This window comes from Tenrec ecaudatus, chromosome 1 (assembly GCF_050624435.1).
Source record: "Tenrec ecaudatus isolate mTenEca1 chromosome 1, mTenEca1.hap1, whole genome shotgun sequence".
In the NCBI taxonomy this organism is placed as follows: domain Eukaryota; kingdom Metazoa; phylum Chordata; class Mammalia; order Afrosoricida; family Tenrecidae; genus Tenrec; species Tenrec ecaudatus.
In genome coordinates, this window is record NC_134530.1 from 224,701,217 (window position 1) to 224,726,607 (window position 25,391).

Sequence of the window (25,391 nt, forward strand, 5' to 3'; positions counted from 1 at the left end):
GGATGCTAGAAGCACTTGGGAGGTTTTAGACAAAAGGAAGTTGTGATCCAGTTTATGTTTGTTGGCACCCTTGAGCTGCTCCTGCAGAGGCATGGGAAGAGGTGCAGAGTACCTGGTAAGAGGCTTTGCAGTGTGTAGACCGGGCATGGGTAGCTTAGACCAAGGCAGGGTGGGGGTGGGGAGGAGCAGTCAGATGGGGGGACTTGGAACATGGAATTGTCAGGACGAAATTGAGAAATGAAGGTTGGCCTAATGTGACATTTTTGGCATAAGCCACAAGGAAGTGGTGGTGCCATAGACAAGACACAGAGGAAGGACTCAAGACGAATTGCCCATATGGACATGCTCGGTGTGCTCCCGGTCAGATGGGGCAGTGGAGCAAAGGCACTCAGGGAAGAGAGCTGGTGCAGTGGTGTTTGGGGGGGAGGGGGGGAACATCCATGTGTCGGTGCTGTTTAGCTGAGGTATCGTCCCTGCCCGAGACCTTTCTGGGACACAAAACACCACTTCCCTGTGTGTTGCTGGCCCTGCCACTACAGGCTGCCTCCTCAGCCTGGCGCACATGCTCGCTGGGTAACCTGGGCCCCAGCTCAGCACTCCAGCTGCCCTGGTGAAAGACAGGGCTTTCTACTCCTGTAAAGAGTGACAGTCTCAGAAACGCACTGGGACAGTTCCACCCTGTCCTACAGGGTCACTATGCGTCGGCATGGACTTGCTGCCAGTGAGTTTGGGTTTGGGTTTACGGCTGGCACAGCCTGTTCACATGCAAGCCGGTTTAGGCTGGTGTAATTACTCCGGAGTTGACCTCCGACCACATACCCATCTCTCCTTTCTGGGCAATACGTGCCCTCAAAGTGAGCCCTTTTTCTTGGCCCTGAGCAAGAAGCATGGTGGTCAGGGGCAAGCAGGTAAGGGGCAGGGAGCTCCTGGGGTTCCTGTATATGTGAACCCAGTGGCCTGCTGCTCTCTCCCACATTCCCGTGGTGCCATCAGGGGTGGGGGGTTCGGGGTGGGCACATAGAGTGAATGTATGTCGAGCTGAAGGTGGCAGCCACTCTTGAAGAAGACGTGGGGCTTGCTCTAGCTCAAATTAGGATCTTTGTTTATTATTTTGTCTACTCATTTCCGCTAATGAAAATTGTGAAAGGCTGACTTGCCCGTCGGGGTCTTTCATTGGAGAGATTGCTTTGCTCAGTAAAGCGGCACTGACAGTCACAGCGTTTCCTGAGATAGAGAGTAGAATGTGGGGGCGCAGATGGTGAAGATGGGCAGCTCCGCGTGGGTATGGCTGACAGGTAAGGGACGGTTAGCAGGCGGCTCCCTGTGGAGACCCCTCTTTCAGGACCCCACTTTGTTGGTCTGGGCTCCAAGTGTTTTCTTCCCTGCTGTGGCTGCCCCGGGCTGTCTGCACCCTCCTCCTAAAGGAACCTTGGAAAAAGCCTGCCTGGCCCACAGGCCTTGTGGACAGTGCATCATTTCCCTTCCTGGTAGTGCTGGTTTGATCGGCTGCTGGGCATTGAACAACTTAGACAGCAGCATCTGTTAGCGCACGTTTCTGTGGGCTAGAAACCCGGGTGGTTTAGCTGGGGCCTCGGGCTCTAGGTCTCCTAGGCCTGCAGTGAGGGTGCTGACCACAAGAGGGTCTACCTTCGGCCCACTCACGTGGTCATGGGCAGGATTCCATTTCTAGTGGGTTTGGGACCAAGAGCCTCAGTTTCCCTGGCTGACTGCTGCCCAGAGGCTTCTTTTCATTTCTCTTCATATGCACCTCTCCACAGAGCTGCGCACAGCCTGACAGAAGCCGCAGTCTTTATCACCTGGTCTCAGAGGTAGCCCCTCCCCTCCGCTGCACTGTCTTCCCTAGAAAGGAGTCACTGACACTAGCCCACCCTCGGGGGTGAATTATGAGTGTGAACGCCAGGAAATCACGGGGTCCTCGTTGATGGGTAGGCTGTATACTGCATATGTGTCCTAGCCAGCGATTTTCTGCCCCTGTCAAAGTGTGGGGGCTCCCCTCCCCCCACCCCTTTCCTGCAGCTGACTCTAGGTTTGCCTTTTGAGACCAGATTTCTTCAGATGCTGAATGACGTAAGTGGTTTCAGCCCCTTGCTGGAGCCCCTGGGTGGTGCAAACAATGACCAGACTCTGCTACGTCCCTGAGTTTGAGCCCACCCAAACGTGTCTCGGCAAAAAGGCCCGGTGCTCTGCCTTTGAAAAGCCCCGCCACAGGAAAGCCCCTAGAGCTCCCTTCCAGTTCAGCACACCTGAAGTCTCCGGGAGTTGCAGTCGCCCTGGTGAGAACTGGCTTGACCTCTTGCTGATCCAGTGAGGTCCTCGGACCAGCAGAATCCAGGACTTCAGGGGAGTGTGGGCAGTGCGTGCTCCCGGCCCCCGCTGCACAAACCAGAATCTTTGTTTTCACACAAATCAGAACTGCCGAATCAGAATCTGTTTGCACATGGTCTGCAAGCACCACTGCAGGCTTCACATTCCGTGCACCGTTAGTGCAGTGAATCGTCACGCCTGGCCTTCATGGTGCGCCCTGCCCAGCAACTCCCCATAAGTCTCCCAATCTCCAAGGGACACCCGGTTGAGAAAGAACCTCTGTGGGCCTTTCACACAGAAGCCCGTGCAGCTGGGCAAGGAGAAGTGCATCCCGTTGTCTTAGAGACTCCCTGGTGCGCCTGTAAATTCATTTGTTGATTTGACACCTCGTTATTAAGCATCTACTGGAACCTCTCAGTGGCACTGCAGGAGGGGAGACTGGGCAATCTGCTCCCGCAGAGACTGCAGCCTGGGAAACCCCATGGGGCAGTTCTGCTCCTTCCTCTAGAGTCCCCGGGAGTCAGGATGGACGTGGCAGCACACAGCACCAGCCAGTGTGCCAGGCCCTGTGTGGGCTGCTGGCTGCCATAGACTAGTGCCCCAAACTGAGGGGCCGTGTCCTCTTGGAGGTGCATCCTCTTGAAGAAGACAGACAGAGTAAATGGGTGCACATAAATGTGTACAGAACAATGAAGTGGAGCCGGGGTGGTGGAGAACACCAGAGTCAGGGAGGGGGATCTGCTCGTCAGAGGCCATTGTCAGAGTAGGCCTCGCTGAGGCGACAGTGGGCAGTGGGTCAGAAGAAAGGAAACCTTGGAGAGGAAGTGTTTCAAGACCAGTCAGCCCAAGAAAAGGAGCGGCAGCAGAGTGGCATGGGCAGAGGGCCGGCGAGGGACAAGGACAGGGAGTGGAGGGGCGGGGGTCTGAGGAGAGCGTTGCTCTAAGGTGGGAGGGATTGCTACACACTTGGGTGGTGCGGAAAGAAAGCCTGGAGGCGAGAGCAAGGGCGTGTGCTAGCGCGGCCTCGGGAAACTGGTGGGAGACGGTGGAACAGGCTGCGCCGGGTGGAAGTTAGCCGTTAGAGACGGGGAGCATGGAAAATGAGTGATGGTGGCATTAGGGGAAAGGAGTTGGGGAAGGCCTTTGAAGGGCCATCTGAGAGTCGGCCAGAGTGACCTTTCCTGCCTGTCTCTCAGGGAGGAAACTCTGGGGCCCCTGTGGAGGACATGCTGTCAGACCTACTGCTGGCCACTCGATGCTAACTCAGAGCGACCCTGGAGGACAGCGAGGGCTGCTCCCAAAGGTGTCAGAGGCTGTGACTCTTTACAGAAGCCGACTGTTGCCCTCCCTCAGAGCAGCTAGTGGGTTCGAACCTCCAGCTTTCACTCGGCAGCCCGCTGAGCAGCGCAGCATACCTGCAGGGCTCTCTGAAGGCAGCTGTGGCTAGCTCAGAGCGGGAAGCTAGGTCTGCCCTCGGCAAAGCCCGGGAAGGCTTCCTCCATAGGTTTCAACCAAGGTCTTGGCGAACGATACAGTTTCTCCTCGTCCTTTGGAAACTCAGATCAACTGCGTCATATCTTACCCTGAGCCTGCTGCTTGTTGCCAAAGCAAACCCCTGGGACCCGGAGGTTGAAGTTTTTAAGGGAGATGTCATGTGTTTAGCACAGCCTGTCCAAAGGGCAGCGTGCTCCTTGAGGATTGATGGTTTTGATTTGAGAGACGGATGCCTGTCGGGGTAAGCAGAGAGGCAGATCACTGGAAACCCGGCACTGCCGAAGGCTGGCAGCCGCGCCTCCCTTCACCTGCCCACATCAAGGCCAGATCAGGATATTCTAAATGAACAGGGCAAAGGTTTTTAACCACCTATGTGCTAGGCCAGCGGTTCTTAACTTGTGGGTCACGACCCCTTTGGGGGTTTAACGGCCCTTTCACAGAGCTCACCCAGTACATAACAGTAGCAAAATGACAGTTCTGAAGTAGCCATGACAGTAATGTGATGGTTGGGGTCCCCACCACAGGAGGCACTGTCTGAAAGGGTCACGGCATCAGGACGGCGGAGAGCCACTGCTCGGCTAAATGCTGGCTGAGGGCTCACTCCGAGTTTTATGACGGAGAAGTGAGGAGGCTAGCACGGAGCCATCAAGTGGGTCTGCCTAACTCGGGGGTCTTTGCAGTGTTTAGTAGTTTTAATTAGTCAAGAGACAAATACACATCCCTGAAGTCTTTAAAAAAAGTGCCTGGTGATGAAACAGGTCGTCCCCCACACCCTAGTCCTGATTCTCACACTGCCCCCCAAAACCTGTGCTCCTAACGGCTGCCCAGAAACCCCAACCACTGGCACAAGGGCATTTCATCATGGCCTTACATCGTGCTGGACCTTTTAGCTTGAGTCAAACTTAGTACAACGCTTAGAGGAGACAGCATGTGTAGACGCCAAGCCTCCCACCACACGCACACAGCATTTTTAAGAGGGTGCTACTATTCGTGTGCACAGTACAGAGAGCTGCTTCTGCTGGAGGGTGACGGGCCTGGTGCACGGCGTGGCTTTCCCAGGGGCAGGGCTCCCAAGGTCCTGGCCGGCTTGTGAGGAGCCCGTGGTCCCCACCCGCTTTGGCCCCTGCAGTTTGGCGATTGCCTTGCAGGCGGGAAGAGCGCAGAGGATCTGAGTCTGGGCATGGGTGAGAGTAAGAAAGTGAGCCTGGCCCGTGAGACCACAGTCCACAAAGCTGTCGTCCCCGGGCGCTGCCGCTGTACCCCCCAAGGCACAGAGGGCCCTGACCCTTCTCAGCTTAGCGAGGCTTCTCATCTTTTGCCACATTTTGACATGAGTCTCGGGGCCAAACTTTGTTTCCCCTGGACCCTCCGGCTTCCCAGGACTCACTGATTTTCTTCCATGTTTGACCAGCACAGTATCAGGTCACGTTAAAGAAACGGGAGCCTCCTTCATCTGAGTCCCTCCACAGCTCTGGGAACTGACCACTCTGAGATTGGAACCAAAGCCTTGTGGCATCTCCTCCTCAGTTGTCCCTCCTGAAGTGACCAAAAGTCATCTCTCTCCAGATTTCATTTAACATGGAATCCTCTTGGAAACGCCCCACCTCCAGCCTTTTAAAATCACAGCTCCCTTTTAACTGAGGAGCCAGGATTGTAAAATTAGATCTTTGCCGAATCCTGTGGTGCAACCCAGCCACTGAGCTTAGCCATCACAGGCCTCTCCTACCTGTGGTTCCAGTCCTACCCAGCAGCGACTCTCAACCTCTCCCCACGTGCCCGTCACTCACACCCTGCAGTGATGGTCAGAGCGTGGGGCGGCAGCCTGCCGCTCAGGAGCCATCCATGGATCTGAAGTAAACTTGAATGATGAAAATAAAGCTGTCATAGTTTCACTTGGGAAAAATTTAAAGGATATTATTCAGATAATGGTGATTTGGTTTGTAAAAATACATTTCTAGCTCCCGAGGCATCTTTAAATTGTGAGGACAAGATTCAATCTTCTGCCCCAAAAGTTTTCTGGCCCTGGTCTAGAAGGACAGGGTCAGGATGTCAGAATCCCCCAGGGAGGAGAGGCCCACTGCAGTAGAGAGAGCAGCCCAGTGACTGGAGCCTGAACTTGAGGCTACACCAGAAAGGACCACCGTGTAGGTGAAGACTGCTAACCCTCAATCTTGTAGCTCAGCAGCAAGAGGCGTTGGGTTCTTCCCCTGGCCTGGCAGGATCAGATGTGGAGGCTTCCCTCGCTGCTGCTGCCCCCATACGTGAGGCACAATTACTGAGCAAAGTGGACAGCTCTGAGGGCCGGTGGGAGGATGGGTCTAGAGCCGAGGCTGCCCTTGGCGCCTGGCTCAGTAGCTGCAGGAACTTGTTGGAGGGCAGCTTGGAGGTGTGGCTGAAGCAGCCACTAGCATGGAAGGAAGAGTTCCCAGAACAAAACAAAGAGCCCAGAATGAAGTTAGTCGGAATCCAGGAGGAGCTGAGCAGCACGCTGACCTCCTCCTGCTGAATCCGGCACATCACAGTAGAAGAGGGTGTTAGGGGACTGAAGCACAACCGCGTTAGCTCTGCCAGAAAGACCTCACTCGCCTGATGGTATGCAGAAGCTAACTGATTGGGTCTTTTATTATTATTATTTCTAAATAAGTCTAGAGCCTTGGACAGAATTTAATAATGTGATTATTTTGCTAGGACTGACAAATGCACTCCACAATGCCGGTGGCCTCTGACCACATCACCACCAGGGCAGCTGGAGGGACCTCACCTGCCTGATCACATTCTCAGGAGGAAGCTTTGGAATAGAGGGCGTGCCCTCAAGGCAGAGTAGCTTTGGTGACAGAGGCCCCGGATGGGGTGGTCAGTGGGGCTAGGAAGGGGAGGGGGCTGGAGTTGCCGAGAGTCTGTGCCTTTACCTGGGTCTGGACTGACCGCCCAGGCAGTCATGCCCCCTCCCCAGCTCTGCTCTCTGGAAGGGCCCTGGCAGCTGGGACAGCAGGTGGCAACGCGTGGAGCTTGTGCTTCTGCTCTGGGCAGCAACTCCTGTGATGGTGCTTTCTGGGCGTCTGTGCAGGCACACTGCAGCTTGCCGACCCCCCTTCTCCTCCAGTTTATCACAGTTCAGTGAGGAGAACATGATGGACCCCTACAACCTGGCCATCTGCTTCGGGCCCTCGCTGATGTCAGTGCCTGAGGGCCACGACCAGGTGTCCTGCCAGGCCCACGTGAACGAGCTCATCAAAACCATCATCATGCAGCACGAGAACATCTTCCAGAACCCCAGGGAGCTGGAGGGCCCCGTCTACAGCAGAGGAGGAAGCATGGAGGATTACTGGTAAGGCTGGAGGAGGGGCAGGAGGCGCCAACACACACTGGGGCCAGATGGCCTTGCGAAAACCCAAGGAGAACCCCCAGATCCTCCCAGCTCCCTCCCCCGCCCCCTACAGGCTCTCAGGCTGCCAGGATGGTGGTGCAGGGCACACAGCCGTCACCTTGACTCGACCATCCAAGCAAGGGCCACTCCCTACCACCCTCTGCCTCTGATGAGCTCCGAGTGACAAGGGGCCATTTGTCAAAGAGGACACCCAGCATAATGGGAGGGCCCGCCTTTCCAGAGGGGGCATCTGTCTAGAGAGCTGGTCGTTGATCCTCTGTTCCTCAGCCAGCAGTCTCTGGCCCTGCCATGTGCTGGATAGGGTGAGAAGAGAGGCCGTTGGTCCCAGGGCACTGTGCTCTGACTGAAGAACTCAGGAGCCCGCATTTCCTGCCTGTGAGCGGGTGAGATGAGAGTGACTTCCGTCTTCGTTGAGGACAGAGGAGGAGAAGTCTTGTTTGGGGCCAGTTAGACACAGTCTCGCTCTGAAAGGAGACTGCACGTGATGGGACCGGGTTTTGCACAGCTGTAGCTGGGAACGGAGATCTCAGATCAGTAGAGCACATCTTTGTCTACAAGTTCACTGTTTTTGCTTGACACTGTGACCCAGAAAGGGGCTATGACATCATCTTTTGGGCCATCCCAGTGGCAGGGATTTCAATCCCAATCTCATCTTAATACAAGACACCCTGATCCCCCAGGATGGCTTCTACAATGTCATTGCCCACCCACCACAAAGCACCTGCCCGTCTCTCTCTCTGACTCCCTAATGTCCCTGCACTCTTCTACCACACCCCCACACCCCCCAAGCCAGAAGCATAAGCCAGCTCAAATCTGATGCTGTCTAAATTCAGTGTCTGGAGCCAATTCTGCCACCCTGTTGCTATCTGCGGAGGTAGGGGAGGACAGGGGAGGTTGTTCTCTTAATTAGAAGCCAATTAGTCCACACTTCTCCCTGACTGCCACCGAAGGGCCTCCCACCCTGCAAGCAAAGAGTGATGCTTGGGTGTCTGTAAACATGGGGTGATTGAGCTCTCCGGATTGCTCTCTGCTCTGTTGCAGAGCCCGGCATCTGAGTGAGCGTTTGGCCTGTCAGCTTGGAGAGAGAGCTTTTTGTCACTGACAGATAGTTGGTGGTGACCCAGGAGCTTGTTGGTCTTGGCCTACAGGCTGCGAAGCCCCAAGAACTGCCCTTGTGCATGTGCCCGGAGAGCTGGGTTTCCCCCCTGCATGCGGGATGGGACATGGAGAAGCTTTGGAACAGCAGCCCCGATTCCTGCTCTAGTTCTCTCTTAAAGTTGGATGGAAAGTCTCCTCCCTTCACTTCCCAAAGAGCAAACCACCGCAGGCTCCTGGCCGGTCAGTCTGTAGAATAGAGCCCCGAGGGCTGTGGCTTTCCGGGTAGGGAGCCGGGAGCACCTCTTTCCGGTGTGTGCCAAGGTGTCTTCGCATGCACCGTGTTTGCTGCCCCACAGACTCTTCTTCGCAGCCTCTAGAAAGACCACAGGGTTTATTCAGGGATTGCATCGACTGCAGCCTGGACCTCAGACCAGGAGCACCCAAGGATCAGGAGTGGCTGGCTGGAGGATGAGCAGACAGTAGGACCGCCGGGCACACGCCCACCCTGAAGGCTTCACTCCTCTCTGCCTTTTTGAGAAGACAGGAGTGAAGTCATGAAGGGGAAGGAGGGTCACTCCGAGTCTAGGGGTGGCCAGAGCAACCAGACTGCTTGGCCCCCACAGCAGTAGAGAGGAGAGGCAGCCCCCATTCTTCACCCTGACCAGCCCCCAAGCCTGCCTGAAACTGGGACCCAGCTTTCTGGGGTCACCTGCCGGTGATCTGCTCTGAGAGCTCAGGTGTTAATGAGCCTGCGAAATGTGGCTGGACTGAGATTGTGGGCTGGAAGAAGATTAAGGATTTAGGGCTAGAAAGGGCCTTAGAGCTAGTTGAATTGGATCTTGTGTTGTCTAGGGTTAGGGTTTAGGCATAGGTTTACAGGCTAAGGTTATGGGTTGGACTAGGGCCTGGTGCAGTGCTAGGGTTAGGGATCAGCTTTGGTTTTAAGGCTGATGTTTAGGACATGTATTGGGATTCGTTGTGAGTGTTAGGGTTAGTGTAGGTTACAGTTAGTGGTTAGAGTTAAGGATTAAGATCGGGCTTAACATTAGAGATTATTCAAGGTTTGGCCTAGAACTTGGTTCAATGTTAATGTTATGGTTGGGCTTAGTGTTAGGTTTAGAGTTAGAGAGTGGGCTAAGGCTAGCCCTCAGGTTTGTTCTTCATTTGGATTAAATTTAGGTTTAGGATAAAGGTTATGAGTAGAGTTGCGAATTTAATGGTTGGGCTAGGTCTTGGCCCAGGCTGAGTCTAATGTTAAGGTTTAGGCTTACGCTTAGGTCTAAGCCCCGGGCTTGGTCTGTTTAGAGTTTGGCTTATGGTTCAGGTTAATGATAGGGCTTTTGTGGCTGTTGTTTTCTGTTTCCTACAAAACCTCAATTTCAGCACAATCTTGAGGTGCTCTCTTCCAGATTATACTCCTGGAAATTTTGTCAACTCTCCTTTTGTGGGCATTCACGGCACCCCTGTGGTGCAGAAGAGAACTGCCCCTGTGGTGCAGAAGAGAACTGCCCTAGGGGCCATATTGGTCTCCAGAGTGGTGATTTTTCTCCAGGGGTCCCATGGACCAGCAGCATCGGCCCAGCTCCACCTAGACCTGCTGGGTCAAGCCCAAGGCTGCATGATAGGATCGGGTTTTAATAAGCCCTCCCAGGGACTCTGCTGGCCATGCAAATATGAGAACGCTGGCCTAGTGAATGCCTGTGGGAACTGCCTCATCACCCTGGAAGAAAGTGGGCCTGCCCCTGTGTGGTCTGAGCCCCGGCAGCTCACCAGACCCAGAACACAATAGAAAGTACGTCCATGTTGTTGGACTCAGGTGAATCCTTACCCATGCTCTTCCAGAATGTTCTCTGGCATCCGGGGCACCTCCTTAGACTAAGTCCATATGGAGTGACTTCTGAACTGGCTACTTGGTCTCCGAGGAACTTCCTAGGCCTGCAGGACACATCCCATGGAGAGGGCAGGACTGTGAGGTTCAAGATGGAGGAAGGGAGGCTAGGCTTGAGGGTGAAGGCCTGTAAGGTGACCAGATTTTAACATTGGTAAAGCAGGACACCATTGATAAAACCCATATCCTGGCGAAATAGCCACATGGCAGCCCCAAACCGTATACCCTAGCTTGTCATGCATTCTTTCCAAAAATCGGGACTTTTCAAAAACACCACAGGATGTGGGAAAAATTGTTAAAAATCGGGACATCTGGTCACCTTAGTGAAGGGAGGGTGTCCATAAAACCACAGGGAACGACTTCCGTAACCCTCCCTGCCGCCAGAAAAGGCTATTTTTAAGAATGAGGAAATGTTTTCTTGGGAAGTAAGACCCTCTTGCTGCCCCCCCTCCATCCCCCCCCCCGACTCTAATGTCCATGAGCCAGGAGAGCAGAAACTGAAGCCACTTTCCTAATCACATTCCGAGCTCTTCCCAAGTCTCCATGCTGGTTGCTTCAGACTCCAATCCTCTGTTGTGTTCTGTGAACTTGACCCGACCTCCACCCCTGCTCTCTTGTAGAGTCTAGTGCCTATCAGACTCTTCTTTCTCCTCTTGCTCCCACCCAGCCCCCTGACTCACCCCCACCTTGTCCCCAGGAGAGAGCTAAGCCACACCCATAGCAGAGTGGAGCATGATCAAGCTGGGGACGACGGAGGGGCCCTCATTGAAAGCCTCCTCCATGCCCAGCTCCTTAGTCGGCCTTAGTTGCTTCCTCACACAACCCAGTGGGGTGTAGCGATCACTGTCCTCCATTGCTAGATGAGGCAGCTGAGGCTTACAAAGTTAAGTGACTTCCCCCAGGTGCCACAGCCATGAAGAGCCCCAGTTGGTTCGGGGGTCCAGTCGGAGCTGACACTGTAGCCCAGTATCTCCTGCCCTCCTTCCTCCTCAGCAGCCAGGGAGTTGGCCTCATCCACGTCTATGTCCGTGCAGACAGCTCCCTGACCTTAGGAGCAGTGTTGCGTTGTTCTGTATTCCTCTAATGAACTTACAATGTAAGTTCAAAAGGCCCCTCTTCCCTGTGTCTCAAGATAGGTTAAAGCCCAGGCAGTCTTAGGTAGCTTTCGTGTCTGAAAAAACTAGACTGGAGAGGCTCTTGAACCTTCTATTCCATTGTAAGCATTTTCCCATTGTATATACTCAGGGTTTTGAGGCTGTAGATGGATTCCAGGCCCTTGTTCCCAGGAGGCTGTGTGAAAGGGAGGCAGGAGTTCTATTAGCTTACCCTCATGTCCCTCTGGGCACTCCTGCTTGTGTTGCAGTGATGGCCCTCAGGGAGAGACGACCTCGGCCGAAGACTCAACCCAGGATGTGACCACGGAGCAGCACATGAGCGATGACGGTATGAGCCCCTGATTCCTGGTCAGGATCAGTGACACAGAGCCTCTGTCTCCAGAGCTTCTGCCCGTCGGACAGGCGGCAGGCTCAGTAACCTGGCACCTTCTCACCCCATTCCTTCCCTCCTTGGAGAGACAGCCTTCCTTCCCAGATGGTTGGAGAAGGTCCCCTGTACTAGAGGAGGAGCTAGTCCTCCAGAGCGCCTCCACCTTCCAGCTCCAACTACCAGCCACTCACTCGTTCCCCTCCCCGCTCCCTGTCTCACCGGACACCAGCATGATGCCCAGGCTCCAGGAGGTCGCGGGAAGTGAAAAGAGAGCTTACTTGAAAAGCAGTTGCCTGGGGAATAGAGAAGCTTGTGCCAAGAACCCACCAGAAGGCAGTGAGGGGGCAGGAATCAGAATGCAGAAACCACGCGCCTTCACGGCTGCCGACGGACAAGCTGACCCTTCCCAGCAGGCAGCGGTGGGCGTGCTGAGCCACCCGGTGGGGTACTCGCAGAGGTGGAATGCCCAGCTGTCACTGCAGGCCCCTGGGCAGTACCCATGATTGATTAGGGCCTGTCAGCCAGCATAATCTGCCCTTCTTCCAGAAATTCACACCGCCATTCCTGGATCACTTGGGCTCTGGAAATGTCAGTGGCTGACAAGGGGCCTCAGAATGTTCTGGGCACCAGAATAAGACCCTTGCGGAGAACTCTGCCATTCCAGGCCAGCTTGACAGGACAGGTCCACGCTGCTCGTTTCAGTCCTGGTGTCAGAAGGGTTTGTCTGACCCTTTACCACCTTTTGGAAAGTGAGGTGGGGAGGATGTAGATGAACTTGGAAAATTAATTTTGGGTTAAGTCCTACATTGTGCCTGGCCCTGCCGGGGAGTATATAAATATATCAATGATCACAATAGGCCCTTACCATCACAGCTGAGAAAGATGGAAATCCAGAAAAATCGGCGTCACAGACCCAACATTGCACAGACAGAAATGGGAATAGTTAGACAGGTCTCAAAAGCTGAGGGACCTTGGTCCCAAGTTGGGTGGCTAACTTCAAGGTCAGCAGTTTGAAACCACCGGCAGCTCTGCGGGAGAAAGGCCAGGCTTTGTACACGGATAAAGAATGGCATCTGGGAAACCCACAGGGGCAGTTCTACCCTGTCCTGTAGGGTTACAGTGAGGGAGCAGGAGTGTGGTTTTAGTTTCTAAAACTGAGCTTCCCTCCCCTTCTCTGGTCTGCTCCTATGGATAGAACAGCCTCCATCCCTCCTGGCTCAGAGGGCGGACCACCAGCCAGGGCGATCCAGACTCGGTTTGTTTCTTAGCAGCCTTTCTTTCCTGATACTTAGAAGGTCTGCTGAGTGAGTGGGCATTGTCCCAGAATTAGTCAGATACACCACTGTTCTCGTTCATGGAGTGCACCTTGGGCCAGGTTTCTGTGAGTCGCCTTCTCATCTTGACTTTTCTCTACCTAGAAGAGATCATGATAATTGTAGCAACAGTGAGCGACCCCTACATGGCTGTGCTCACCCTGGGCCAGGCTGTTTTAAGCACTTTTACAAACTGCAATGAACTGACTCCTCATCGCAGAACTGTAAGATAGGCATTTTTGTTCTCTTTACAGATTGGACAAGTATACCCACAAAAGTGAAATGCCCCACGTTTTAATTTTCCAAATCACTTCCCTCCATATTTCCCCTGATAATAGTAAAAAAAAAATATGTTCCCATACTTTGCTCTCTGAAAAGTTGACCAGGCAAATTATTTTCCCTGCACCAAGGCTGAAAGCTCAAGTTCTACTGGGGGATTGGACACAAATTCTCACTCAGGAACATGAAGTCAATTCCAACTCACAGCCACCCTACAGGACAGGAGAGAACTGCTCCTCCCATGGGCTTCAGAGCCTTCAGCTCTTTAACAAGAGGAGAGAGCCTCATCTCTCGCCCAGGACACAGAAATAGCTGATTTAGACTGCATTGTGATACTTTGTCTTTAGTTAATAGAATTGCTTTACACTCAGAAAAGAAACAATGCCTAAGAATGTAGTGCGGCAAGTGCGATGATCGGAGTGGTGTGCAGAGCTGTGGGAAATCCCAGAGAAGTTACTAGAGACGAGTAGGTGATGTTGGCGTAGCGTCTCAACGTGTGTCCTCAGGTAGATGACAGGGAGGCTTTGCAGGTGGAGGGAGCCAAAGGAGCAAGAGCAGCAGGGAGGATGTAAGTGTCTCTTGGGGCAGTGGCTGAGTGGCCTGCTTCCCAGACCCTCCCCTGGTTATTTTTCACACTAGGCCCCCTGCCCACCACTGTCAGCCCATCTGCGTGGGCTTTCCCCTGGGTCCCAACTACGTGTGTTTGCTTCTCTCAGAGTGCGAACCCATCGAGGCCATTGCCAAGTTTGACTACGTAGGCCGCACCGCCCGAGAGTTGTCCTTCAAGAAGGGGGCATCGCTGCTGCTGTACCAGCGGGCTTCTGACGACTGGTGGGAGGGCCGGCACAACGGCATCGACGGACTCATCCCCCATCAGTACATCGTAGTCCAAGACACGTACGTTGGGCCCTTGGCACCTCTAGGGGTTGCTGACTCACATTAGGGGTGAGACCTCCTGTCTGGGCTGTGGGTGAGTTCAGGAAGCCCGCCCGCAGGGGGCGCCGGTGAGGGTATGTCCTCCCTGCACACCAAGCCCTGCCCTAGCTGCTGCAGAGACCTGCCAGGCAGGCGCTCATGCTTCCCTGCGATCACACCTGGAGGCGGTCATGTGCCCTCACGGTTGGGCCCCCACCTTTTTCAGATCGGGCTGGAAACCATTTTGGCTCCTCATTTTTCTTTTTCCTTTTTTGAAGGGGGCGGTAACAACCATGCTTACCCCAATGATTTGGGCTGCGGGTGGTTCTTTTCCACTTGCAAATGAAAGTTCATGCGCTACATTTCTGGAAGAAGCTAGCTTAAGCAGCCTGGTGGAAATGACCCCATTTCATGAGAGGTAGATGAGGTGGATTCCAGGGAAGCTGGGAGAGAGAAGGGCGAAAGGGGCGGGGAGAACCTGCCTGCACAGGGCCAGGAAGATTGTGAGCGTCCCATGGGCCGTGGCCCCCACCAGCCCTTTGCCCAGCCCAAACCCCACTGGCCCCTGACTGCCTCCCCCAGGAGCCCTGCTGTCAGTGTTTTTAGCCCTCCCTCACTATTATTTCTTAAAGGTTGATATCCTGAGTGAGGCGCCCTCCCCGCTTCTCCTGGCTCCTCCTGCAGGGGAACCCCCCTCACCCCCCCCCCCCCGTTGATAACGTCGCAAACCCGGTGGCCACCTGAGCTCCGAGAGGACAGCCGCCCACCCACAGTTAGTTGTGGCATCACTCTGGGATGGAGAGCAGCGCAGCTGTGAGGGAGCAGCGATGGCCTTCTGTGTCATCCCTAGCCCCAGGGCCGGGAGAGCAGTGGAGACGGGAGGCTCAGAAGCTCTCAGAGGCCTGAGACCCCACGATCGAGCATGGACGAGCGTGGCGGTGTCCTGCCTCAGCGCCAGCCTCTCCGGGCCGCCACAGTCCTTACCGGGGAGCACTCAGGACCTCAGCAGATAAACGGCAGCTTGGACTTGCCTCCGACCCTCCAGGAGGCCCCCAGCCCAGCCCCACATAGCTGCCCAGGAGAGCAGCAGAAGCCTTCTGTCTAGGCGACTCCCTAGTCAGGCTTCCACCCCCCACACATACCCGCACCCCCAGGAGCCCGCAGTGCCCGGCTGCATTATTTATTTCTATTTAAAGGCCCCGAGGTCCCCTCGCCTCTCTGCTCACAGAGCCAGCCCAGCCCGGCATCGCCACTGCCTCAGAGCCACTCGAGGTTGTGTGTGTGCGCATGTGTGTGTGTCGGGGGGGCCATCTTGCCTGTTTAACACTGCTTTTTTGTGTTGTGTTGTTCTCCCTCCCCCTGCCTGCCCACCCCTTCTCCCCCAGCGAGGATGGTGTCGTGGAGAGGTCCAGCCCCAAGTCTGAGATTGAGGTCATTTCTGAGCCACCTGAAGAAAAGGTGACAGCCAGAGCGGGGGCCAGCTGTCCCAGTGGGGGTCATGTAGCCGATATCTATCTTGCAAACATCAACAAGTAAGCGCTGCTTTTCATTCTCTGCTCCTCGAATGACTTCCCACTCTGGCCTAACCGCCCCCACCTCTCCCACCCTGCCCCCCGTGTCTCTGCTGCACCCAGGACACCCAGCTCCCCGCCCTCACTGTCCGTGTACGTGCATGCGTGCGTCCGTGTGTGCGCCGCTGCCGCGGGCCGGTAGGGATGAGGAAGCTGCTGCAGGCTTCGTGGGCAGGGGCAGGTGTTCAGCTAGCTGCCACCATGCTGTGGGGGTGCTCTTCTTGTCTCGGCCTGTCTGTCCATACCCATCTTCCGGGCAGTCTTCACAGCTGAAGCGCTGGCCAAAACTCTATGCCACTCAGCTCCGTACTGTCCCTCGGAGGGGCTCCCCTTTCCAGCTCTTACTCACATCATAGTCTCGCCTGCCAGAGAGAGGTCTGCCGTCTCAGCGTCTTCCACGAGACAGCTGCTCACCCCAACCAAGAAAGAAGACAGGAGCCCTCTGGCAGCCAGCCGGTGCTGCCGCTGAGCAGCCCCGTAGCACAGAGTAGGATTGCCCCGTAGGCTGTCTGAAGCGGTGCGTTTTTACCACAACAGCTGCCACCTCTTGCTCCCGCAGTTCTGTTACCCAGGGGGGACCGTTATTTTGACCCTGCGGTCTGCTTCTCCCCATCCCATGGCCACTCCTGGGGAAAGGACACCACTGGGTCCCCACGGCAGGCTGAGCTTCTGGAGCTCTGTGAGCCGGCAGGAAGACGTGTCCTCCTGATGTTTGGTCCTGTTGCTTCCGCCATGTGTAGCATCATGCCTGACGCAGCCCCTCTGCCAATCCCCACTCCCACCCGCCAGGCTCTAGCCAGCCGCCAGCTTGCACTGTGGCTTTCAACAGCACATGGGCTTGCTCCCCGCCACACACCCGCCCTGGCTGTCTCCAGGGATCCAGGCCTGTGTGCCGCTGCCCACCCCTAGGGACGCTCAGGTTATTGGAGAACTAATCTCATCTCAAGGGACCAGACACCAAGTCCCAGAACCTACAGACCTCTTTCCGCCAGACCCTGAAACTTGGCCCACTGCCAGCAGGATGACAAGCCCCAGGGCGCTCTGATGAATGTGGATTTGGATGCTGTACAGCCCCCTCCCCTCCGGCTTTGGAGGAGCGACACGATTTGCACCTTGGAACCCCGTTAACTGTAGCCTCTGGACACTGAAACAGGGAGGGGAATAAAAGATGCTTGTTGTTTCTAAACTGCACCAGGTCGCCCGGATCTCTTGGCTTTTTTCCAACCAGGCAGGGGGCATGGTGGGCTCGCAGTGATCTCCCATCCTTCCCACCCTGCGGTTGGTGAAGTCCGCTCACAAAGTTCAGTGTCTGCTCAGCTCACTGCCTCAGAGTCCAGGCCTGGCTCGCTGGCCCCCATGGGACAGAGGCAGACTGCCCCTCGGGTTTCAGAGACTGTGCCGTCTGTGCCGCAGGAAACTCGTCTCCCACCCACAGAGCAGGTTGGCGGGTCAAGCTGCCGGCCTGTGGTTAGCAGCTCCAACCATCAGTTAAGGCAAACCTCGAAAAAGACATTTTTTCCCATTGAGAATCTGATTTCTGCCGGGAGGGCAAGCTAATAAAAAGTAACTGTAGGCTGATCACATTCTGCCCCCCTCCACTTATTTACAAGTCTGTGTTAATTATAAGCCTATAATCACAAGCGTGGAAGCCTGTAATTAATCCAGAAACCAAGGCAGGGTTGGTGGAGGGAGTCAGACAAGGCCCGAGGTGCATGCTGGAAGCCGTCATCTAGTGGAAGGCATTGCTACAGAGGAGGTGGAGAGAGATCGGTGAGGCCACCTGCCCACAGGTGGACACTGGGGGGAGGGCAAGGCGGTTCCCTGAACTCCTTGCTTGAGGGTGGCAGGATTCTTGAGCGGGGGCTCATGGGAGACAAGAGCCTTCACTGCACAGCCTCTTCGGACCCGAGTGAGCAGGCCAACCATGAGCACTCGGTGGCAGGACTGCCCACAGGAATATTGTCCCCCACCCCATCTCCATCTGCCTTCTCCAAGCTCCTTCAGCTCCCCTCCACTCCCAAAGGTGCCAAGTTCTGTCTCCGGTTCAGGCCAAAGCTGAACAGCTTTGGGCTGGCCTTTCTGTGCCCACCAAGTTATCCAGGGCTGAGTTAAGTGCCTTGTGAGTTGCGCCTCTGTCCTTCCACACTCAGGTTCCGTCCCTCGCCCCTCCCTCCACCAGACAGAGAGTTCCCTGAAGCAGGAAGTCCCCTTTGTGGTTCCCTCCCTGGGGCCAGCAGGGCACGTGCCATGCCCCTCCACAGCGTTAGCTTTGTGAGCCAGCCACCCTCCAGTGGATGAAGGAAATCGGCACACGGCAGCGAGGGTGTGCGTTTCCTTTCAGTCCCGCACAGTCATTGAGTGCCTGCTGTGTGCCAAGCACCAGTGCTGGCTGTTCAGAGATGGCTAAGCCATGGTGTGTGGTCTCAGAGTATGGTACTGAGCCTGGCGGGCGAGGTCAGGTGTGCAGGTGCCATCCGTGTCCCCGGAGAAGAGAGGAGGAAGTGACGGAATGAACCTGCCAGAGGCAGGAGTGAGTGGTCCTGGGCAAGCTTGCAGGCATGGAGAGGTGGTTTTGGCTGGGCCCTCCCTGCAAGACGCTGGGGACATCCTTTTCTATGTGAGGAAGGCTGGCCCACAAAGTCCAAACTGCTGAGAAGGCACGCTGTGGAGTTGGCGCCCTGGGCCGGGACTCAGGCATGGACTCAGGCATGGGCGATAAGGAAGACCTGAGCCACACTCCGGGTGAGGGCAGTCCAGGAACGCTGTCCCTGCTCCTCCTGCTCATGGGTGGCCCCACTCCCTCCCCCAGGCTCAGCCCTAGGGCAGAGCTGGCATCTCAAAACAGGAGTTCCATTGCTCTCCTATGCAGCCCTTTAACATCTGCTCCCAACAGAACGTGACATTCGCTCTGCAGCGGCAGCCGCAGCCACTGTATCACTAGAGCACCCCCCCCCCGCCCCCAAAGGACCAAGCCCCTCTGTACGAGAGGCTTGGGTGTCACCCAGGATGGGGTGACTTGGAATGTATTAGGATGGGAACGTGTGTTTTGCCCCAAGAAGATGCGCCCACTTGACCCAGCCAGTCCCATGTCGGCAGCATAAACACAGCGGTCTTTTAGCAGAGTCCAGAGTGAGTGCAGGCTCACTGTGGTCAGACCAGGAGACACAGCTCAAGTCCGGGAGGAGAGTTCGAGCTTCTCTCCCACCCACCTCCACCTCCTTGGTGATGGTGAGCACCCTCCTGCCTGGGCCCTTTGGTTTCTCTTGGAAGCAGGTGATGGGCGGCGCCTTGCTCTGAGACTCTCTCCTTAAACTCTCACTTAATCCGTGCTTCTTTCTGGCAGCGCCTTGCACCTGGAGAGGTCAAAACTCACAGCCGCCAAGTAAGTGTCCCGTCCTCTGTCCAGTCTGGGTGGGGGGGCGGGGGTGCTGGGAGCGGATACACAGAGAGACCACGGAAGGTGAACCTGAGACGGTGATGCGTGCTCTGGGTTTCTTTTCCGGAAACTGGTGTACGAGCCACCTGCCCCTCTCTCTCCCTAGCCCTGGCTTCCTCAGAGCAGGGCTTCCTGACCACACTGCCCTTCTGTTTGTGATTGAAGGCAGAGGAAGCGTCCAGAGCCTGGGAGCATCCGGAAAACATTTCGGAGTGAGGGCCACGGCCTGACTGACTCCTCCTCCTCGGGGGTGGGGGCTAGCTGCCGCCCGTCCTCCCAGCCCATCATGAGCCAGAGCCTCCCCAAGGAAGGGCCGGGTAAGTGCTCCGTCACCGGCCATGGGAGCCTCAACTCCATCAGCCGCCACTCATCCCTGAAGAACCGGCTGGACAGTCCACAGATCCGGAAGACGGTGACGGCAGGAAGGTCAAAGAGCTTCAATAACCATCGGCCCATGGACCCAGAGGTGATTGCACAGGTAACTGGGGGCCCCTGAACAGACAGCTCGCATGAGTCCACCCTGGTCCCCCCGCTTAGTGCAGCCCATGTGAGGTGTCCCGGGACATGGACAAGAGCGGGCCTTTTGGACAGCTGGGATGGCCAAGACTGCTTTCTCCAAAGTGACTGGAAGACAGAACAGAGGAATCCGGGCATCTTGCTCACACACAGGCCTTCACCTAACCCTTCGTATTTTTAAAGCCAGTCCTTCCAGATACAGGATCTGGGTGAAGTCCATGTCCATTTCTATAACCCATGTGTTGAGGGTTGAGTCCCCAGTGGACTTCATGGAAGCTGCCCGAAGGTTGAGACCACACTTGGGCCTCATCTCTGGGCCCCTGGTGAGGAGGGAGGCAGGCAGCGATCTTCCTGGAACCGGAAGCATTTCCAGCCGCACGCCCAGGGCTGTGGAGACAAGACAAGCCCCTGGCTGACAGCCTCCTCTGTCTGGATATGCGCCACTCTGACAACTCTGTTTTCCACGACACATTAGAGATCCAGCCCTGCCTCTAAAACTTCCGCTTCCGGGGCCACTCCAAGCAGCTCGTTCAGACGCCTCTCCCAACTCTATAACTTTCACTAGACCAGGTAGGCACGAGGCCTCGTCCCAGTCCTCACGGCTCAAAGGAGTTGAGAGTCTCCCTCTCTCCCTCCCACCCACCCTCTGGCTTCAAGGGGCGACAGGCTGCGTGTGGCCTTCACTGGCTTAGTTGTGGCGCTCTGCTTAAGGGAGCTGTGCCTACAAGCACCGCGCTGAGCCGTGGGCTCGGCAGGTCTGGCTCGCTTTGCTAGCCTTCTGTTTCTGGGCCTCTACTCTCGGTGGCAGCGCGGGCTTCCTTGCACCAGGGCAATCCTCCCAGCTCCCTTTGGCCAGGTGCGAATAGCAGGGTCAGGAGAGGTGCGTGGCCAGGACAGGCTCCCTTGCACAGTGGGGCCCAGGACAAGAGGCAGTGCTTCTTGGGCATTAAGGTTGGAGAGCCTTGCAGTAGCAGGCGGGGTGGAGCCACTGCCACCTTCCCCAGGGACCTCTGGAGCATGCGATCTCTGTGAGCCTGGTTCCGGGGGAAGGCCAACCAGTGCCCTGAGGTGCCAGACACCCAGTAGTGGGTAGGGAGAGGAGAGCTGGGAGGCCTCTCTGAGAACCAGTTGGCTTGCATACAAAGGTTCCCTGGTTGTCCCTTGAGCCCCTGAGCTAAGACTGCTGTCTCTTCGGATCTGGAGTGGGAAGAGGGTGAATCGCCTGTGTGGGCTCTGCCTGGTCACTCTCTGGTCCCCTCTCTCCCATGGTGAAGGGTAGAAGGTAACGACTTCTTCATGACTTGATGCGGGTGGGGTTCCTGATGCATCCTGAGACTGGTGGATGGAACCTTCCCTCCGCCCCTCAGAAAGAGCTCGCCCCTTCGCCTTCAGCCCTCAAACCCCCGAGAAGGAAAGATTGTATGTTTCTCCTCAGCTGCTACTCAAGAAGTACTGCTCGCTATTTCAGGTGTCATCAGCTGGGGAAGAGCTGGTAACGAGTCCCGTGTGTGCATCACCCGACCCCAGGCCCCTACTGCCCCTCCCCACCGGGTTGGATGTTGTTCCACCCACGTTTGTTTCTGCATGAAGACTCATAAAAGTAACTACTGTACGTCCTGAGCCACACCAGGGGTGCAGTGGTGTAAGTGCCTTTCGGTTAGCAACCGAAACCCACCAGCCACACGGTGAGAGAAGACTGGCCACCTGGCCCTGTAAAGATCCCAGTCTCCGCCACCAGCGGGCCCGTCCTGCCCTGTTGGCCGTCGTGAGTCGGTCGACTTGATGGCACACAGCAGCGGCACTGCTCATCCTCAAGTTCACAGAAAACATGACCATGAAAGCCCTCTGTCCCCCTGCGCCTCCCACTCAAGTCATTCACATGTTACGGCCTCAGACCGACTCCCTGGTCGTGGATGTCTTCATGATGGGGCCCTGGGGGCCGGGCCCTGCAGGGGCCTCACCTCCTCCTTCCCTGTGTTGCAGGATATCGAGGCGACTATGAACTCTGCCCTGAATGAGCTGCGGGAGCTGGAACGGCAGAGCAGTGTCAAGCACACTCCGGACGTGGTTCTGGACACCCTGGAGCCCCTCAAGACCTCCCCTGTGGTGGCCCCCACCTCGGAGCCCTCCAGCCCCCTGCACACCCAGCTGCTCAAGGACCCCGAGCCCGCCTTCCAGCGCAGCGCCAGCACTGCGGGTGACATCGCCTGCGCCTTCCGGCCCGTCAAGCCACCAGCCACCCGCCCCAAGCCCGCGGTCTTCCCCAAAACAAACACCACTAGCCCCGCTGTCAACTCGTCAGCCTCCCCACAGCCCCCCGACAAGTCGTGTACTGTCTGATAGGTATAATTTAATTGTTTTAGACAAGGGGACTATAGGGACTGGAGACTGTTATTAAAATCTTCCTATTTAACTAGCTTGGGGACTGCAGTTGAAAATTAGATTCTAAGTTGTTCTTGCAGGAATTAGCCTTCCCATCACCCCAAACCCTGAGAATGACGCCCTTCCCTTCCCACCCACCGCCCTCTGCTTCCCCGCCGCCATGGTCATCCAGCCAGCTGCAGCACCGCGCCCTTAGACCAGCCAGAGATAGACCTCGTCCATCATCAGGTCACTGTGAAATCTGGCCCGGCCAGTTGTGAAGCTGGGGCCTGTGGTCCCAGGTCCCTGGGGGCATGGACGCTTTGACCAGATGGTTGGCAGTTGGCATCCGCCTCCCAGTGGCATCTTGTCTTGGGTACTGATTATAGAGAATCATATATAGTCCATTCTTCGTTTTACACACACACACACACACACACACACGTTTATGTACACACACGTGTACACAAGTAGGCTTTTCTAGTGCGGCATGTGTAGCCTTCCCTGGTCTCTTCGTAAGTTGCGGTGGCAGTTCACACCAGAGCCACCAGGGGTCTCTGTTGACAACCCTCGTCCTGGCTGGGCCAGAGAGCCTAGCCTGTGAACTCTTTCTCTCTTTCTCATGAAGTCTTAGCATGGTGGGGCACAGTCCTGGCTTTGTGGGGCTAGGACCTTCCTCCCGGTCCTCTCTCTCGGTGTGAGTTCACCACTGGAGATTGCTTTTGCTCTCCCCCATCCTCCAGCAGTGCAGCCCCGTCTGCCCAAGGAGGTTCTGCAGCAGCGTTTGGGGCTGGACTGCCCTGCCTCAGGTGCTGGCCCTGGCTCTTTCCCTGTACAGGACAGGCTCAGAGCCAGCTCCTCTAAGGGCAAAGTATCTCATTCCTGGCAGGTCTCAAAAGGGTTTAGAAGTAGGCCCTTCTCCTTCACTATTTAGCACTTAAAACATAAAACTCATTATCCTATATATAGATATATATGATGAAATCAACTTTGCTAACCTCCAAATCGCCGCCCAGACCAACTCATTCTAAATTTGCCCTTGAGTTTGGTTATTATACAAGGTCTGTCTTTAGGGACAAAGGGGGCTTGGAGCAAGGCCGTACTCTGATCCAAGAGGCATGAACCCATCCACACAGGACCAGCTAAGGGAGTTTCGACCCCGCAGCTCTTTTAAGTCTTCCTAAGGCCAGACTCTGAGGTAACTGAAACCACGGTTGCTGTCCTGTAGCCTGCTTTCCTGATTCCCTGCGGAGGAGAAAAGGATAGGCTCTCTCCCAACCCGCTCTTCTCTCGGACGGAGACCCTCGCACCGGGCTCGCAGGTCCGATGGCGCCTTGAGCACCAGCTGAAGCTCAGCCCCCAGGTTTCTGGCTCTAGAGGTGTGTGTGTGTGTGGCTGCACTGTCTCCTACACGTCCGTCAGGAGAGCCGGTGGGCACTCAGAACTGCCCTGTCTTGGATCTGCTAGGAAGCGACATTTTGAAGTTGGCAGTTGGCTCTCTGGAAGGCGGTAGCTTTCCACTCTGAAGGGTTCGAGGAGCTCTGGTCTCCAGAATGAGAAGGGTGTTCTGGAGCTCCGGGGGGAGGGGAGGTGTCCATCCCAAGAGCTGGAGGGAGAGCTGAAGGCCTCCTGCGCAGAGTGAGCCTGCCCGCGTCCTCTGAGTCCTTGGGTCTAGCGGCCTGCCCTGTGCTGTCATTGGCTTACGTGGGGACTTCCATAGCCAGGGATCTCTGGCCTCAGCCAAAGACAAACCCAGGCCCTTCACCTCCCACTCCTCGTCATCCACCCGTTAGCTTGGTGCTCGTGCCGGCCCCCAGTGTGCACCCTAACGACGAAGTTGAGGAGCTGCCCTTGTTTCTGTTTCGTCCTCGCAGGTGGCTTGTGCGCCCTCCCCCTGGTCAGTGTCCGCCTGCTGGTTTGTGTCATGGACCCCCAGCATGTGGGTGGCCGCCACCTCAACAAACTGAGTCTTAGCCCCTGGCCCGGGTGCTGAGTGGTCTTCCCCATCACTGGCACTCTTGACCCAGGGACCTCCCTCTCCGGTATGCTCACTGCAATGTGCTGGAGTTGAGGTCTCGCACTGTCATTTTACACTGACCAGCCAGAAGCCAGCTCCCCGGGTCTGAGAGAGACCAGCCCGTCTCCGTTAAGTTTGCCTAGACCAGCGAGACAAGTCCCAGAGCCCTGCTCTGCCCCTCTTCCTGCTGTGAACTCTGAAGGGCCAGTCCTTGCAGGGGAGGAGTGGGGAGAGGGGCTACCAGCATCCCAAGGTGGAAAGCAGAGGGGTTTGCAACCAGCAGCCTGTCAACTGGAAACCCTGGTCTCGACCAACCTCCTCAGGGCATCCTGGTTCCCCACAAGGAGAAGAGAGCAAACACCAGCACCCGGACGTGCAGACCCCCGGAGGCCTGGTGTGCGCACTGCCTGTTCCGAAAAGAAGTGTAGATCTTGCAGGGAATTGCAATGTTGTGGCGTCCGACTCGTATGTCACGTTTGTGTAACATGGTATATTCCTTAAACATAGTGTTGATAACTGGAATATTGTATGTATGCTTGGAGATGCTTTGTATGAACCTGAGACTGTCACTTAACAGATGTCGGATTGGGGAAAATCCAAAGCACAACTTCAAAATAAAATACATTTTTAGGTTTCTGTGCTGCCGTTCATGCCCCAGCCCATTCCCTGCATCGCCGAGGCCTGAGTCCAGCTGCCGGGGAGGGGTGTCACTTCATTTGCTCTAACTGAACCCTGCCTGGCAACAGAGGGACTTGGAGCCAACCACCTTCTCCCTCCCCACCCCAGCAGAGAGTAGTTGGTAGATGTTGTCCACCAGCTGCTGAAGTTTCCTCATCCTTGCACACAACTGCAGGAGGAGATACTGCCGGAGTCTGGCCTGCCGGGATGGTACCTGAGCTACCAGGCCTCCCCCACCTCTTGCATTCCTGTTTCCCGCTCCGCTCCACCCTCTATCTTATATGTGGGAGCCAGAGGGTTTGCAGAAAGTCTCCCTCGCCCCATTGGGCGGTCTGTTGCCATGAGAACCACTTCCCTCATGGAATCCACCTCCCCTGCCCTCTCTAGTTGGTTCGCCTGCGTCTGCGTGGAGGAGAGGGATTAGAAGTGCCTTGCCTGCTAGGACGCAGGGTGGCTGAAGGTTTTGTGTCTTGCACAACCAACCGATGTCCTGTGTGCTGTGCAAGGCAGGCCCTGCTGTGGGAGGAGGAGGTCCTGCCGGTGCTGTGGGCGGTGTTCAGACGGGCCTTCAGGGGGGCTTTCCCCCCTTGAGATGTCTGTTCCAGGTGGAGTTCCCAGCTGGAATTG

General features: G+C 56.0%; 1 protein-coding gene across 6 annotated transcripts in view; it reads left to right on the forward strand.

Moving 5' to 3' along the window:
* The window catches only part of SRGAP2 (SLIT-ROBO Rho GTPase activating protein 2), a 272,060-nt gene extending 247,340 nt beyond the window's left edge, over positions 1-24,720 (forward strand). For 4 of the 6 annotated variants that reach the window (XM_075529477.1, XM_075529462.1, XM_075529469.1 and 1 more), the window contains exons 18-24: positions 6,923-7,147; positions 11,557-11,636; positions 13,987-14,167; positions 15,571-15,717; positions 19,100-19,138; positions 19,358-19,670; positions 21,692-24,720. In XM_075529477.1, the coding sequence (XP_075385592.1) occupies positions 6,923-7,147; positions 11,557-11,636; positions 13,987-14,167; positions 15,571-15,717; positions 19,100-19,138; positions 19,358-19,670; positions 21,692-22,048 (1,342 nt within the window). In that variant the 3' untranslated portion in view covers positions 22,049-24,720. Of the gene's footprint in view, positions 1-6,922; positions 7,148-11,556; positions 11,637-13,986; positions 14,168-15,570; positions 15,718-16,748; positions 16,943-19,099; positions 19,139-19,357; positions 19,671-21,691 lie in introns of those variants that run through there. The other 2 variants (XM_075529489.1, XM_075529498.1) reach the window with 2 other exon arrangements.
* Positions 24,721-25,391: the final 671 nt, after the last annotated feature.